Source organism: Tupaia chinensis, unplaced genomic scaffold, assembly GCF_000334495.1.
Source record: "Tupaia chinensis unplaced genomic scaffold, TupChi_1.0 Scaffold000355_1, whole genome shotgun sequence".
In the NCBI taxonomy this organism is placed as follows: domain Eukaryota; kingdom Metazoa; phylum Chordata; class Mammalia; order Scandentia; family Tupaiidae; genus Tupaia; species Tupaia belangeri.
The window spans coordinates 1075371-1089868 of NW_006159850.1; the positions used below are offsets into that span (position 1 = coordinate 1075371).

The following is a 14498-nucleotide window of genomic DNA, read 5'->3' on the forward strand; positions in this document are numbered from 1 at the left end:
CCGTGCCGCGAGGACTGGCGGTGAGCTCACGTGCCCCAGCCCTAGGCCTCTGCGGGAAGCTCGCGTGGTGCTAGTCCCGGCACTGACAGCGTAACAGTGACAATGGCAGACAGGGCGGTCCCAGCCTGCCAGTGCTCCCTGTCCCCTCAGTGCCAGCCCCATCCACCCTGGGTGGCCATTTACTGAGGCAGCAACAGGCCGTGGTGGCACGGCCCGGGTCGCAGTGCCAGCCCACGCGTAGGGGAGCTCCCCCAAGTGGGGGCTGCTGCCTGGGCCGTGGGGCCGGCGGGCCGGGCAGGAAGCTGGTGGGAGGGTGGAGGAGGAAGCCGGGTTGATTAGCGCCTGTGGTCGAGATAGGCTGCCCTGGCCACAGACAGCTGCTCCCGGCAGGGGGCGAGGTCAGCGGCGGTGCGGCCAGGCCCAGGGCCCAGGCTTCCAGTGGTGCTCCTGGCTGGCTGCCCCACTGTCCACGTGCCCTCTACCTGCAGTGTCCGCACCACTGAGGGCATCCAGGGAGTGTACGAGAGATCCCTGAGGCTGGGCCCGAAAACGGATGTGCAGGGCGAGGCCCTTCTGAGAGGCGGGGCTGTAGGCTTAAGGCCCCTCCTCGGCAGGCTGGGGGCCGCCCAAGCTACTTAGGCCTTAGCATCCCTTCCTGTAAAAGGACACCATAGCCCCTGTGGCCAGTGCACTTGTTCAGCTGTGGCCCTTCCTGGGCCCCCAGCCCCGCACCCACACAAGTGTCAAGGTTGCCCAGCCCGCCCAGGCCCTGCCCCGCTGCCTGCCCCTCTGCTCACTGAGCCGGCCATGCGGGGCCCTGCCCCAGGCAGTGCAGGCCCCCCCGCCCACCGGGCTCTGCAGACGTGTAAAGGCCCTGGTCTCCTTGGCTGGCCCCTCTACTGCTCCACCGGGTGTCCACGGTGGGCTGACATGCAGCAGGGGGCCACGTGTGAAGGTGCCAGGGAGGGAGTGGGTGGCATGATGGGTGGGGTCCAGTGTTCCCAGTCTCTGCACCCCGAGGCCCCGGTGCCTCTGTGGGGTGAAGGTCAAAGTCAGAGCAGGCCCCCACCCAGCCAGGGCCAGCGCGGGCGGCAGTCAGCACCTTGGGGGAGAACGGCTGACCGCTGCACTGGGGCCAGCGATGTGGGGTGTGGAGCTGGGGGCTCAGGGCTCCATAGTGAAGGGGCACGGCTCGGCACCCGGGCCTCGGGCCGGCGCAGCCCCAGCCAGCAGAGCCCTGCTGCGGAGGTCCCGAGGGCAGCCCACCGCTGGTCTGGCCGGGCCTGCTGGACCTTCTTTCATGGCCTCCACCTGATAGTCCCCGCTTGGCTCCTCGCTTGAGGAAGGGTCGCCTCTGCCCTCACCCACTCCCCGTCGGACGCCCCTGCTGTGGTGGCGCTCCCCACCCCATGCCTCCCAGGGCGCAGGGCCGTCCCCAGCACCTGTGTCCCCAGCTGGCCACAGCCGGTGCCCAGGAACACCGGGGGAGGGAGGGTGCCCGTCTTTTCGTCCCCCTTCTGCCCTGTGGGAGGTGGGACATAGGGACCTCGGAGGAACGCGGCCCTCCAAGAGCTGGAGCAGCTGGGGACAAGGCGGCCTTCCCCAGGACGACGTGCAGAGGGGGCTCCTGGCACAGCAGTGGCTCTGGAGCCGACCCCAGGCTGACCCCGCCATCCCCCAGCGCCCCTCCCCGCCCACGAATCTAAGACAAATAGGGCCCTGCGATAACAGAAGAGCCGGGATGGCGTTCCCACCCACGCCGCCTATCGGCCCATCTCCCGGCTGTCCGTCACGGGCCGTCCCGCCTTGGCCGCCGCCCGCTGCCCGATAAGGAGCCCTGAGGTTTGCTCAGAAACTGCTGGCGAGATTAGCCAGACACGGCCCGGCCCAGATAACCAGCCCATCCTCACTCGCACTCCGGCCGATCCCCGGCCTCCTGAGGCCCTCAGGACCGGGGTGGGGGACTGCCAGGACACTGCGCCCCCGGCCCCCTGGGAAGCTGCCCTCAGCCAGCAGTGCCCTCCCAAGGCCTTCGGAGGACAGCTGAGGCACCTGCTCATGACCGGTGGTGTTAAGGCCAGACCCTGCGCCCCGCTCCGCCTCTACCCAGACCCTGACGCGCCGGCCACCCGCAGCGTACCGAGTGGCCCTCAGGCCCTCTGCCCGTGCCTTGCCCCAGTGCCCTTGGCCCACTCTGTCCAGGCCTCAGCTTGGGGACGCTCCCCCAGGACCGCAGGGCCCTGGAGACATGGCCGGCCTGCCCATCTCTGCCTGTGGGGCCTGAGCTGGGGTCAGGACAGGAAGAGCAGCACTAGGTGTCTGGCCAGCTGGACTGCACTGGGTCATCAGCAGTGTCCAGTGTCATCGGAGTGGCCGAGACACTTATAGCAAGGGGACCCCGCTTCCAAGGCCCTGACCGTCAAATGGCCAAACCTGGAGCAGATGTGTGTCACACCCAGGGCGGGGCCTAGAGGCCACCTCACCCCCCCAACCCCACCCTGGCCAAGCCCCTCACCGCACAGGACCTGCTCTCCAGACTGGGTACTGGCTTGCCGGGCTCCTGGCAGGACCACGGGCAGCACACAGAGGGCCACTCCGCCCACCCCACATCCCCTGGTGCTGGGCGCCTGGGTCCCCAGCTAGTCTATGTCCCTGCCTCTCATCCACGCCCCAGGCTGGGACAGCTGTGGACTTCATGCCAGAGCCTGATGCTGGACCCCGGGCCTCGGGGAACCCCCTCTCTGGGTCCCAGCTCTGGAGAGCCCGGTTCCGCCCCTAGCAGGGTATGTGAGGGTGTTCTAGGAGGGACTTCAGCCACCCCCATCCCCGGCAGGGGTGCAGGTGGACCCCACTGCACGTGGGCAGGCTCATGAGTGCCAGGCGTGGCCAGGCCAGCCCCACCCTGTGCTCTCCCCAGCTCGGCTCCAGTGAGGCCTCTTTGCAGGGCCTGGCTGCAGTCTGGGGTCCCCCCAGTGCCCTCAGGGCACTGCAGTGGGGAGGCTTGCCCACGTCATCCCCGCAGCTGCTCCCATGCTAGCTCTCACCTGCTCACCTTCACCCTGGCCGGCTGAGGCCCTGCCTTGTCCTGAGGTGGCTGAGGGTGTGGTCAGGCCACGAATCCACACTCAGGGTGCGAGTGTGCTGCTGCCGTGGCATGCGGCGTGTCAGGAGAGTGCCCTTAGGGTGGCCTGCAGGTGCCCTGGGCCCTCCCCTCCCAGAGGTCCCCTCACTCATCCGGCCCTGGCCGGCTGACCCCACTGGAGAGCAGAAAAAGAGGAAAGAGCTCCCGGCCCAAGACTCGTCAGGGTGAAGGAGAGCTTGTGTCCTGCTGCTCTGACTGGGCCACCGGGGGCCTGGTTGCCCTGTGCCGCCGCAGCCCCAGTGCCGGCAGGCCACCTTGCTCCTGGCTGCAGACAGCAGCCAGCACGGGCAGGGCCGACTGAGCAGCGGGCCCGGCCTGCTCTCTGGCCGCGGTCAGTGCCATGCTGTTCCCAGACGGGCCAGCCGCCAGGGTGACGGGCAGATGTGGGGCCAGAGGAGGGGCGAGGCAGTGAGCGTTCGGGGCCACGTCTCGGGGCCCATCTCTGCTTGGTTCTGTGCAAGTTTGCAGAGGGAGGTGGGGGTGACTCTGGAGGGCTCCCAGGGGGTGGAGCCTGCACAAGATCTGGCTGCACGGGAGGCTCAGAGTCTAAGTGCCCTCTCTCCTCTACAGCCTCTTTCTTCGACTGCTTCTCGTGCCCTGGCCAGGCATGTCAAGGGAACAACACCAACGGGTGCCCTGAGGTGGCTGTCCCTGCGTCAGAGAGGACCCTGGCTCAAGCCTGGCCCTGATACCGACCCCCCGCATCCTGAAGGGCACTGGCCGGCCTGCCAGTCACCTCCTGCTTTCTGAGCTTGAAGTGGGGCCGGGAAGTTCGACCTGGAGAGGTGCCAGGACCCTGGGCCCCACCACATCGAACATGAGGTCGAGCCAGGCAGGGTCCCACAACAGCCGAGGGCAGCTCACACGCTGTGCTTGGCAAAGCTGCGGCCAGCCGGCCCTCCAGCAGGCACAGCGCTCCCCTGCCCTGCAAGCCCAGGCTGCTGGCTCCAAGCAACACGCGGGGCGGGCCGGGCCAGGGAGCCCCAGAGCCACAGCCAGAGACACAGGCCGCACGGGACTAGGTGCTGGCAAGGAGCAGAGGGCCGGAGGGCCGGAGGAAGCGAGCCGGGCCCCCGCAGGGCACCAGGCCGGGCACTGTCCTTGGGGCCCTGACCCTGCAGGCCCCGCGAGGCCCTGACACCCATCGCAGGCACGGGCGGCCCCAGAGATAAGCGCCCGCGGCCGCCCAGCTTCCCGGCAGCGATAAGGGCCTGTGCGGGGTGATAGGCGGAGGCCGTTGCGGGTGGGCGGGGCGCGCCCATCGCCGTCCATGGCCCAGCAATCGCCGTCTGCGGGCGCCGATAGGGCACCCCCACCCAGGACGCCCGCACAGGAAGCTCCAAGCCACAGCTGAGCCGCTGGGGTCAGTCCCCAGACCCCGAGGGGCTGCTTCCCACCTGAAAAGCAGGGATGGGGTCCGAAAACCGTGGCGTGCTGGGGAGCTGACTTGGGGGGACAGTCAAGTGGACCCCATCGACCCACAGCCCAAACTCCTGAGCGGGCGGCCTAGACGCGGCCTCTCACCCTGTTGGGACTCTGGTTCCACAGAGCTGGGGCACAACCTCTGGGGCTGGCATGAGGCTGACACATGGGCCGACGGACAGGGTGGGTGCTGGACGGCATTTCCTTCAGGGGTAGAGGGTACCCTGAGGCCTCGGGGCTGCCTGTCCCAGGACCTGCACCCCGGCAGCCCCCAGCCCAGCCCCGTGGGAGAGGCCACGGTGCTCCTGGTCTCCCGGCCGTGCTGTGGGAAGGGCTGTGGCAGCGGGCGGGGAGCCGACCACACACGTGCCACCATGCCTCCCTCGGCACGGGGCAGACATCACTAGCCGATCCCTGAACTCTCCGCCCCATTCCCCGGGGAGCTGCCAAATAGCCACGTGACCATCTCTGATGCCTCTTCAACTGCTTCTCGTGACCTGGGGGCTGCCTGGAGGAGGTGTGGGGTCCCTCTGTCTGGGGGAAGGCTTCCCTGGCCCTCCAGCCAGGGAAGGCCCTCACCACGTGCCATGTCCACAGCCTGCTTCTCCACAGACCAAGCTCGCTGTCTGTCACACCGCGGGGGCTGTGCATTCTGGCCCGGGCCCCAGCAGATGGTCTGGGCGTGCCCACGCCGGTGGCTGCCCTCCCTCGATGGCAGCCCGGAATGTCACCCCACGCCCTCAGGCAGCATTAGGTGCTAGAAATGGCACGACTCGCCGCCCAGCCTTCCCACGTTCACCAATGATGGAGTGGCGCGGTCCCAGGGAGCGGCGTGGGGAGAGCGCATCTGTGCATGTGCGAACCTGAGTCGGAGCCACGGCAGCTGCAGACGAGCAGGGTGCTGCCCTCAGACACGCTCTGGCCCAGTGGGCAGGCTGCAGCTGCTGCAGGCACGGCCACTCCTTCTCTGCCGCCTTCACTCTGGCCACTCCCAGCCCAGATCAGACCCCGCCTCCAGGGAGTCCTCCAGTGCTGCATTCCTCACAACGCAGGGCCTGCCTCTGCAGGGCTGCCGGATGCACGAGCTGGCTGGGTTTTGGATTGGACAACTCAGATGCCCAGGGCAGCCTGGCTCCCAGGCCCTGGGTCGGCTGTCCAGAGTCATGCAGTTACCTGGGCCACTCCAGCAGCTACCTGGCTCCTCCTCCTCGTTGTCCTCTGCCGCCTCCTTCGCAGGCCTTGGTTCAGGCTCCTCACCCTCCATCTCCTCGGAGCCTCCTGGGGACATGGCGGGCGGTGGCGAGGGTGGACTGGTATCTGCAGAGAGGACACTGTCACCCCGTGCCACCCCTGCCTGTACCAGGAGGGTCCTGCGGCCTAGGGTGGTCACCTGCTTGCTCGTTGTCACTGGAGGGGGGACACCCTGGTTCTCCTTTTTGGCCTCTGGAGCCCCTCACCACTGTTAGCTGCTACAGAGGTGACGGCCAGGCGGGGCCGTTACTGCGGGGGGTGGCCAGCCCTGGCCAGCGGGTGCTCACGGCCTCAGCGCCAGTGGCCGCCCTGCACCGGCCCCGCACCCCGTCCCAGCCCAAAGGGCGTATTTACCTTCCTAGCTGGGTCTGATAGCCGCCTCGGCCCCAATCGATGAGCTCCCAGAAAGCCCCTTGGTGACGTCACACGCCCGCAGATTATTAATACCGCGATAAGGGCTGCGATTAACATCAAATAAATCAATCGCACAGTATAAAAGTCCTATTATTTTTGGCTATAAATCAAAGTGGCTGGCTTCTGAGCCCCAGGCACCCCGAGGGAGCCGGACCGCGGGCGGCAGATACTGCTCCTGTGCCCTTATCAGGCCCATCGGCCTTATCGCACGGCTGTGCCAGGTGCAGCCATGGCTGTTTGCTCCAGCCCCTTCCCTGCCCACCCCCGCAGCCAGGCTCCCACATCAGATAAGGGCCGGCTCCCTGGAAAGCCACAGGGCCAAAGTCCACCGGCAGCGGCCACTTGCCCTTTGGCAGGCTCTGGGCGCGAGGCCCCCTCCATCGCTGGCCCCGGCAGCCCGACAGTAACGTGCTGGGGGTGGGACGGCTCCTGCTCCCCCAGCAGGGGCTTGCGCCCGGCGTAGGTCAGGAACTGAGGCTCGGAGTGGCCAAGGGCACATCTTGGGGACAGGCCGGGCGAGCCCTGCTGTACCCCCAGGCAACGGCAGCCAGATAATGCCATAGTGACCAGCAGCCAGAGGCTGGGCAGGACCCCTGGGGCAGAGGTGCCCGGGTCTGTGGGCAAGGCCGTGGGTCTTCTGGGCCCGTGGCCATCCCAGTGAGGACCCTGATGCTGTCGGAGAAATGCCGAGGGAGGAGAAGGACCCCGCCCTGCCCCAGCACCTGCCCCAGCCTCTCTGCGGTCCACCCTGCCCCTCTGCAGGGCCTGCACGTACTGGTGCCCCTGCCCAGCCTCTCTGCGGTCCACCCTGCCCCTCTGCAGGGCCTGCACGTACTGGTGCCCCTGCCTGGCACGCTGTCCCTATGGTGAGGCAGGGGAGGATGGAGACAGGCAGGCTGTCCCAGACCATGCCAGGTCCCCACCCGGTGGTCACCAACTGTGTGCCGGGCAAGGCATTCACCCTCCCTGGGCCTTGCTCCTTCACCTGTCAGCGGGTGCAGGGCACTGAGCACCCACCGTGTACAGAGACCAGAGACGGGCCCACACTCAGAAAGCAGCGCGGCTGGAAGAAAGCCTCCCTGCCCACCTGGCGGAGGTGGCCGGGGCTGCCCTGAGCTCGCTCCGTGGCCCACTCTAACCAGTCCTGCCTCACTGAGGTGACTCGGGCAGCCCTCCTCGCCCCACCAGGGGCTGGACTTTGAGAGCCGCCTGCTGGAGGCTGGCAGCATACGGCCTCCCTCCCAGTGCACGGGTGCCCCGATCTCACCAACACGGGGCAGGCGGTGATGAGGGCACTGGGCAGGGCAGGCGGACTCTGGCTCACCTGTGCCGGGGGTGCTCGGGGGTTCGGGCTGTCCCGCGGGCTCAGGCTCAGGCACTGTAGCTTCCCTCTCCGTGAGGCTGGTGCCCACAGCCTGGGTACCCTGTGTGGCCTCCATGTCTCCGAGGGAGCCTGTAGGCATAAGCGGGAGGTGTCAGGTGCACAGGGTAAGTCCCCGCACCTGGCCCTCCTGACTGGCACGCTCTGGGGCTCAGAGCTAGAGGGCAGCCCAAGTGGGGGCTCCCTCCGGGTCCCCAAAAACTTGACACACACAATCCACTCTTGTGTGGCCCCACCCCTGCAGCAACCCAAAGCCCTGCCCCTGTCTGCCACCTGACCTCCACCAGCCCACAGGCCCCCCTGTGTCCTCACACCCTGCCTCCATGGCGGGGCTTCTTGGTGGCACCCTGGGGTGGTAACTGGGTGGCCCTAATGCTCCTCTGTGGCCAAGCGGACGTCTCCCTGCCTGGTCCCACCCTCTTTCAGGGACTCCCCTGGCGGCCTGGTCTGTGTGTGCTTGCCCGGCACGTCTCTGTGGTGGGAGCTCCCGAGGGAGATGCCAGAACCCAGCATAGGCCTAGTGCCTTGGACATACCGGGGACCCAGATGAGCGTGCCAGTGGGGTCTGCACAGGGTCTGCACACGGGGCACGGGCCAGGGGCCCCACAGACTCGTGGAGCCTCCCTCCCATGTGGCCCAGTGACTGTGGGTGACCTAGTGGCAGGCAGGTGACGGCCTCTGCCCCTGAGGTCAGGCAGACCGCGACATGAACAGGTCCCTGCTCGCGTCTCAGCAGGGTCCTGGCCACCTCTGCTCTGTCACCTCCCTGGGTTCTGCCTACACACTGCCTGTCCCCAGCTCCACAGGAAGGACGGGCGGAGCCCCTGACTCAGGGTTGCCCGGTGCAGGGACCCTCCTGGCCTGCAGCAGCCACGCCCTTCTTCACTAAGGATGGTGGGCAAGGGAAGTCCAGAAACTGCGGCCACAACTCCGAGCCCCCGAGCCCGTCAGAGGCGCCCGCAGGGCTGAGCGAACCTGTGGGGTGGAGCAGTCTAGCCGAGGGCTCGGAGCCCAGGCCTGGGCGGTGGAGGCCTGCCCAGTACTCACCCCCTTGGCATCAGGGGTCTGCCGAGGCCAGAGCCTTGCCCCGGAAACACACAGAGTACCAAAACCCACGCAGCTTTGAGGGCTTCCCGTCAAGTCCTCCGCCTGGCCCCTCACGCTCCCTCTGGGCGGGTGAGGACGGAGGGTGGTGGGCAGGTCCTTGTGGTGCTGAGACAACCACCAGCCAGCCACAAGCAAGCTGCCAGCCAGGCCGCGGAGGGTGGGCACTGGTGGGCCCGGCGTCCGCCTGGTCTCAGCCTCCCTCCCTGACCCCAGCGAGTGGGGCTGCTCGTGCGCTCACCACTGACCTGGCGCCAGGCCCACTGCCACCGCCCACTGCCCGCCGGCCCGGGAGCATCCTCCGCAGCTGTGGGGACAAGCGATTCCTAGTCCTGGGAGCACTGGGGAGGGGTACGTCCACTTCCTAGAGCAGCCTGGGACCCCAACTCCCATCCCGGGATGCCCCAGACCCGTAATCACGGGACCACACGAGAGTGGCCCGGGGCTGAGGCGCGTCTCACCCATGCGCCCACACGGCAGCTCTCGGGCAGGCCGGGCACACCCCAGGCCAGGCTGACTGGTGCCCTGGACACGTGGGAGGCCTGACTGTGTGTCCTCTGGGGACACTCTCGGCAGGAGCCTCGCTTGTGGGGTCAGCCCTGGGCCAGCCCTGCCTTCCAAGGTCAAGAGGCTCTTGCTGTCCGCCTACCCCGACCAGAGCCCTGCCGTCCTGACTCCGAGCTGCCGGGGCCTGAGCTGCAGCCCCTCCGGCCGAGCAGCTGCGGCTTTGGGAGCTCAGCCCCGGCTCTGGCAAACGGGCAGGCACCTGCCTTCAGGGCTCTGGAGCATCAGGGCTGGGCTGATCCGGGACGCCCAGGAAGGCAGCCCGCCCCTCGGAACTCCACCCGGGTGGGCCTCAGACACCGGGAGGTTCTCCCACTGACAGAGCAATGGTCGCCCGGCACAAAGCGGGCAGATGCGCGTGGAGGAGGCTGTGGGCGCTCCTACCTGGCGCTGCTGGCCGCTCACGCACAAGTAAAACGCCTCTGATAAGGCGGGAGGTGACGGCCAGCGTTCACTCGAGCCTGCAATCGGGGTGGCAAGGCGAGGCCTGCCCCAGCCTCCAGGCACAAGTGCATGCGCCTTCCTCCCGTCTGGGAGGCACCTGGGAGCCCCACGCGGCCCTGGGTGTCCGGGAGTGCGCCGGCCGCTGCTGGTCCCTGGTGCTGGGAAAGGCCTCAGTCCAGAGGCCCCACTGCTCGGCGGGGCATGCAGAGATGCGTGCTGCGTCCCTGCCGAAGGCCCAGGCAGCCCCTCCTGTCTCATCAGCTACAAAGGAACCCACACCGACCCGCTCTCATGGCTCACCCAGGGCTTGGCACAACCGATGGCACCGCCACTACCTCTGGTTCTCGCCACCGGGGGGCCCAGGGCCGGGGGGGAACGTGCTGTTAAGCCCCGGCTGCGAACTGGTCCTTCCTTCAGCCAGGTATGGAGGACCCCTCAGCCGCTCCCAGCCACGCGGCCCCAAGAGGGAGAGTTCCGATCCCCATCTCAGATGGGCAGAGGCGCGGGGCTAGGGGCCGGCTCAGCTCACAGTGGGTGGTGATGGGCACCCTGCAGGCAGCTGGGGGTGCTCAGGGCAGTGGAGGGTGAAGGCCAAGCAGAGGTCGGGGACCCAGAGGACAGCGGGTACAACCTGCCCCGACCTACACCGCATCACGCCCACTGCAAACGCGCAAACGGAGTTCCCACAAGGAGGAGCTCTCAGCAAGGGGGCAGTGCTGGGGTGCAGGCCAGGACGAGCGTGTGCCCAGGTCTGCCCTCCACACTGCCCTTCCCAGCACTGGCCGGGCCACACTTCCCCCGCACCAGGGCCGAGACCGAGGTCAGGGCCATGACGGCTGCGGTGCGGCCCCTGCGGTGCGGCCCCTGCGGTGCCCAGAGCCCCGGTTATCGCGGCGAGCAGACGCCCGCGCGCCCATCCGTCTCCTGCTCATTACGCCGGACGCCGAGATGGAAATGAAAACATAATAGCTATTTGATTGGGGCGAGATATTTTGCATATTGGCTTGGCGCTGATAGCGGAATTTCATCAACTCCCTTTTTCATGCTTTAAACTGAATTATGGAGACAAGCTCTGTGCGGTGGGTGGGTGATCCCAGCCTCCGCATGTCCGCGCCGGCATGGTCGGCAAGCCCTCCCGCTCCGACGGGACGCATGGGACCCTGTGTCCCTCCAGTGGCACAGCCTGATCGGAACAGTGGCTCGGCTGGCCCAGGGTGGGCGGATGCTGGACTCCGAGGCAGAGCTGGGCGGGAGAGACCCAGGTGAACCCAAGCGGGGCAGACCCAACTCCGGCTGGCTGGCTCTTTGCTGGGGCCTCCCACTCGCTCGCCCACCCATCAAATCTTCCCTCAGCTCTCAGAGAGCTGGAGACCCTGCAGGAATCAATAGTGTCCTGAGAAAGGAAGGGACAGTCACAGCGTGGCCGTGGCCAGGGAGGAGATGTGAAGGGGCCACTGGGCAGGTTTCCTGGAGGAAGGGGCAGTGAGTGACGCTCTGGATGGGGAGAATGGGGCCAGGGACCAGCACCCTAGGCAGAGGGACAGCAGGGCTGGGCTGGGCAGGCCACTCCACGAGGGCAGACGGACGCTAACAGCTTGTCGAGGACCAGGTCAGGGTCAGTGGTGCTGCCATGGGCCATGGCACCGGCCTGCTGTTAGCGGTGAGGGGGTGGGAGTGGGGGGAGTGGGTGGGGCATGCAGGCAGCAGAGAGACCCCAAGGCTGGCAGGAAGGCCTGGCCCTCTGTCCCGTGGGCCTGAGCTGGGGAAGGGCTGAGCCAGGACAGTCTCTGACTTCTGGGCACCATGGCCTGGCCAGGAGAGGCCAGCAACTCACAGACCAACAGCAGGTCTGGGCTTGCCTTCTGCCAGACTGCGGGCAGTGGAGCCACAGCGGGGCAGGAGGACACAGGGCAGCCCTGTGCTCCCTGAAGGGCCACACCGAAGGGCTCAGACTGAGCGGGACCCAGTCCGAGTCTGCCATCCTGGGGGCCGAGGTCCCTGGCAGACCCAAGAGCAGGGTGTAACTGGGTACTCAGCCAGGGGTAGCGAGGCCTCTAGTGAGTGGTCGCACCCCAGGGGGTCCTGGGTGCTTTGCCGGCCCCACTGCCAGGGTGCAGTGTTGGATGCAGGGCTGAGCCAGCAGCTGCCAGCATCCCACACGCAGGGCTGCGAGGGGCAGGCGGGGGCAGTCCCCATGGCACCTGCCGACCGGTGTGCCCTCTCACGGCCTCTTGGGGCGAGGGGCCAAGCTTAGCCATGTCTTGTGGGGCCTGGGAGCTCCTGGCAGCCCAGCTCCCACAGCCAAGGCCACCTCTGTGCGAGCGCCTCCATGTCCGGCAGGTCACGGCTGTGCCTATGTCGGCCTCGCTGAGCCCCGCAGGGGATGAGAGGGCAGCTGGCACACTCACGCACTCCCTGGGGAGGCAACCGCTATGGCCCTCACCAGAGGTAGGCCGCGAGGCGCTCCAGATGGCCACGCGGCACGGCCAGCGCTGGGGTGAGCCCTGCATCCCTGCCGACAGCGAGGGCAGCCATGGAAGGGTGAGTGCGGAGGTCAGCAGGTGTGCCCCACTCCAGCATCGGGGTGGGATGGGCGTGCTGGGGGCGTGGCCTCGGCTCACCCCTCGGCCCAGGGGCTGGACAGTGCGGCCACGGAGCAGACTCCCGAGCCCCGGTCCCTGCCCTGCTCTGACCTTGCCCTCCTTCCTTGGGTGTCCCTCGTGTTCCCCGTCACAGCTGGGGACTGGAAGCAAACGGCCACTACATGGGGTGAGAACTGCAAAGCCATTGCGTTTCCAAAGACCTGCCTCTGCTGAGGCCACTGTCGCGGTGGGTGGTCTGCAGTGACACAGCCTCCGCCGGCATGTGCTCAGGCCCAGCAGCGAGGCGCTGGTGACTGGCTGTCCCGGGCCAGCGGAGGGTGGCCACCACCCCTGGAGTTGAGGGCTTGGACATTCACGGCAGGGCCGCAGGGGCCCCAGAGCTGCCACGCTCCCTTCAACTCTGGGTGTCGTTGCGGAAGCTCTGCTGGGACAGTCCACACCGCGAAACTCGTCCTCCCCAGCGTGCGGCTTCCAGAGGTTTGAGACGTGGGTGAGACTTGAGGTGTGCCACCCAGATGAAACCCAGCTCCACGTGGCCTGCCCACAGGAGGGGACTCACGCCGCAGCCAGACCCGACACTTGCTTCCCTAAACGCTGTCTGAGACAAGTCAGACAGTGGTGTGGAGGTTGGGGTGGCTCGATCCCACATGCCGACTGCCACGTGGTTCAAGTCCCAGACCTGGCAGATTGAAAAACACACTGGGCACGTGTGGATGTGTGTGTCAAATCTCAACATGAGGATGGAGGAGAAAGGACTGCGGTGCGGCCATCTCCCCAGGGGGTAATTCTTACTTTCCCTCTCCTGTAAAAGCAACAAAGGGACCCACAAATTGTCAGGGACTCAGCGAGACCTGACCCTGGTGTCCCCGTGCCCAGCGAGCAGGGTGTTTGCTCTGTGGAGACCCGACCAGGCTGGCCCGGGCGCCTGGCCGTTCTCTTCTCTGGTCACTCTCACCAGCCGTCCCCACAGCCCCCACGGTAGGCCTGGCCCGAATCACCCAGGGCTGTGGCAGGTGGCGAGAGGGGATGAAGGCCCGTGGGCATGGCTTGGCCCGTGGCCCCGTCTCCACCGAGAGGTCCCAGGGACCTGGTGCCTGACCGCATGACCCCTGAGACAAAAAGACCACTCAGGCCCTCACAGGCCCTGCCTCCCCGTCACTGCCTGGCCTCGCATCAGGAACACCTCCCAGACCCACCCACCAGCCAGCCTCCTGCACACATGAGAGTGCACCCGCCTCGCCACGGCACGCTCCCCGAGAAATCCCAGCTCAAGCCCGGCCCCTCCCAAACACCTCCCCGGCTCCCTGTGGCTGTCATAGCCAAGCACAGTGGGGCCCTGACCAGTCTGCTCCTCGGTGGCCGCTTGCTGGGCTGCAGAGGGTCACGCCTGGCGGGCGGGGCCCTGTGCCCTCCCTCTGACCTCGCTGCAGATGCCGTCTCGTGAGGCCACCCGCCGCCCAGCCCCTCTCTCGTGGTGGCATCTGTTCTCACTCCTGGAAGTTGCCAGGGTCCAAATGGCCCCGGCACACGGCAGGGGTGCGGAGGCAGAGTGCTGGCTCGGACTTGGGCTGTGGCGGGCCCCCACAGCGGGCCGGGCAGAGCGGAGGCTTCGTTAGTCCCAAGGGGGCCTCAGGACTAAGCCTGCTTGCCTGTGGGGGGGAATGGGGCTGAGCCCCACCCGCGTGGCGGAGACGCCCAGGCGAGGTCCCCTCCCGCTTCCCAGATAAGCTGGCGGGTGTGGGGGACCACGACGGACGGACGAGGTGTCGGAGATAGGGCGCGACGCCCGCGATGGGGTTCTGCACCCACAGCCCACCCTGGCCTCACCACTTCCTCCTGTGGCCAGCCCCAGCCAGTGGGCGGGACGTGGTGGGCTCCACTGCCCAGGGCCCACAGCCACGCCAGGCTGGCCCTGCGTCCAGGCTGGACAGCCCTGAGAGGTGCAGGCCCTCCGTGTCGGCCCCACCTGGGTAGGAGGAGCTACCTATGGTGGCCCGGGGCCAGCGGTAGTGTCCAGCCTCTCCGCCGCAGTGGTCCTTCGAGTGCTCACACCGCCTCCCTGGCGCATCACCCCACATCCAGAGGGAGAAGCGGGGCGCAGGGCAGCGGCACCTGCCCCCTCCCGCTCTCCGCCCTGCGCCGGCACTGCCCTCGGGGTCCTCGCCTGCCCGCC

At 67.6% G+C, this 14498-nt stretch overlaps 1 protein-coding gene across 1 annotated transcript in view; it reads right to left on the reverse strand.

Annotated features, from left to right (window-relative positions):
* ZFPM1 (zinc finger protein, FOG family member 1) overlaps positions 1-14498 on the reverse strand; it is a gene marked incomplete at its 3' end in the record, with an annotated part of 49496 nt that overhangs the window by 20062 nt on the left and 14936 nt on the right. Inside the window, 2 exon segments of the mRNA XM_006152710.3 lie at positions 5738-5881; positions 7554-7682. Of these exon segments, the coding sequence (XP_006152772.2) occupies positions 5738-5881; positions 7554-7668 (259 nt within the window).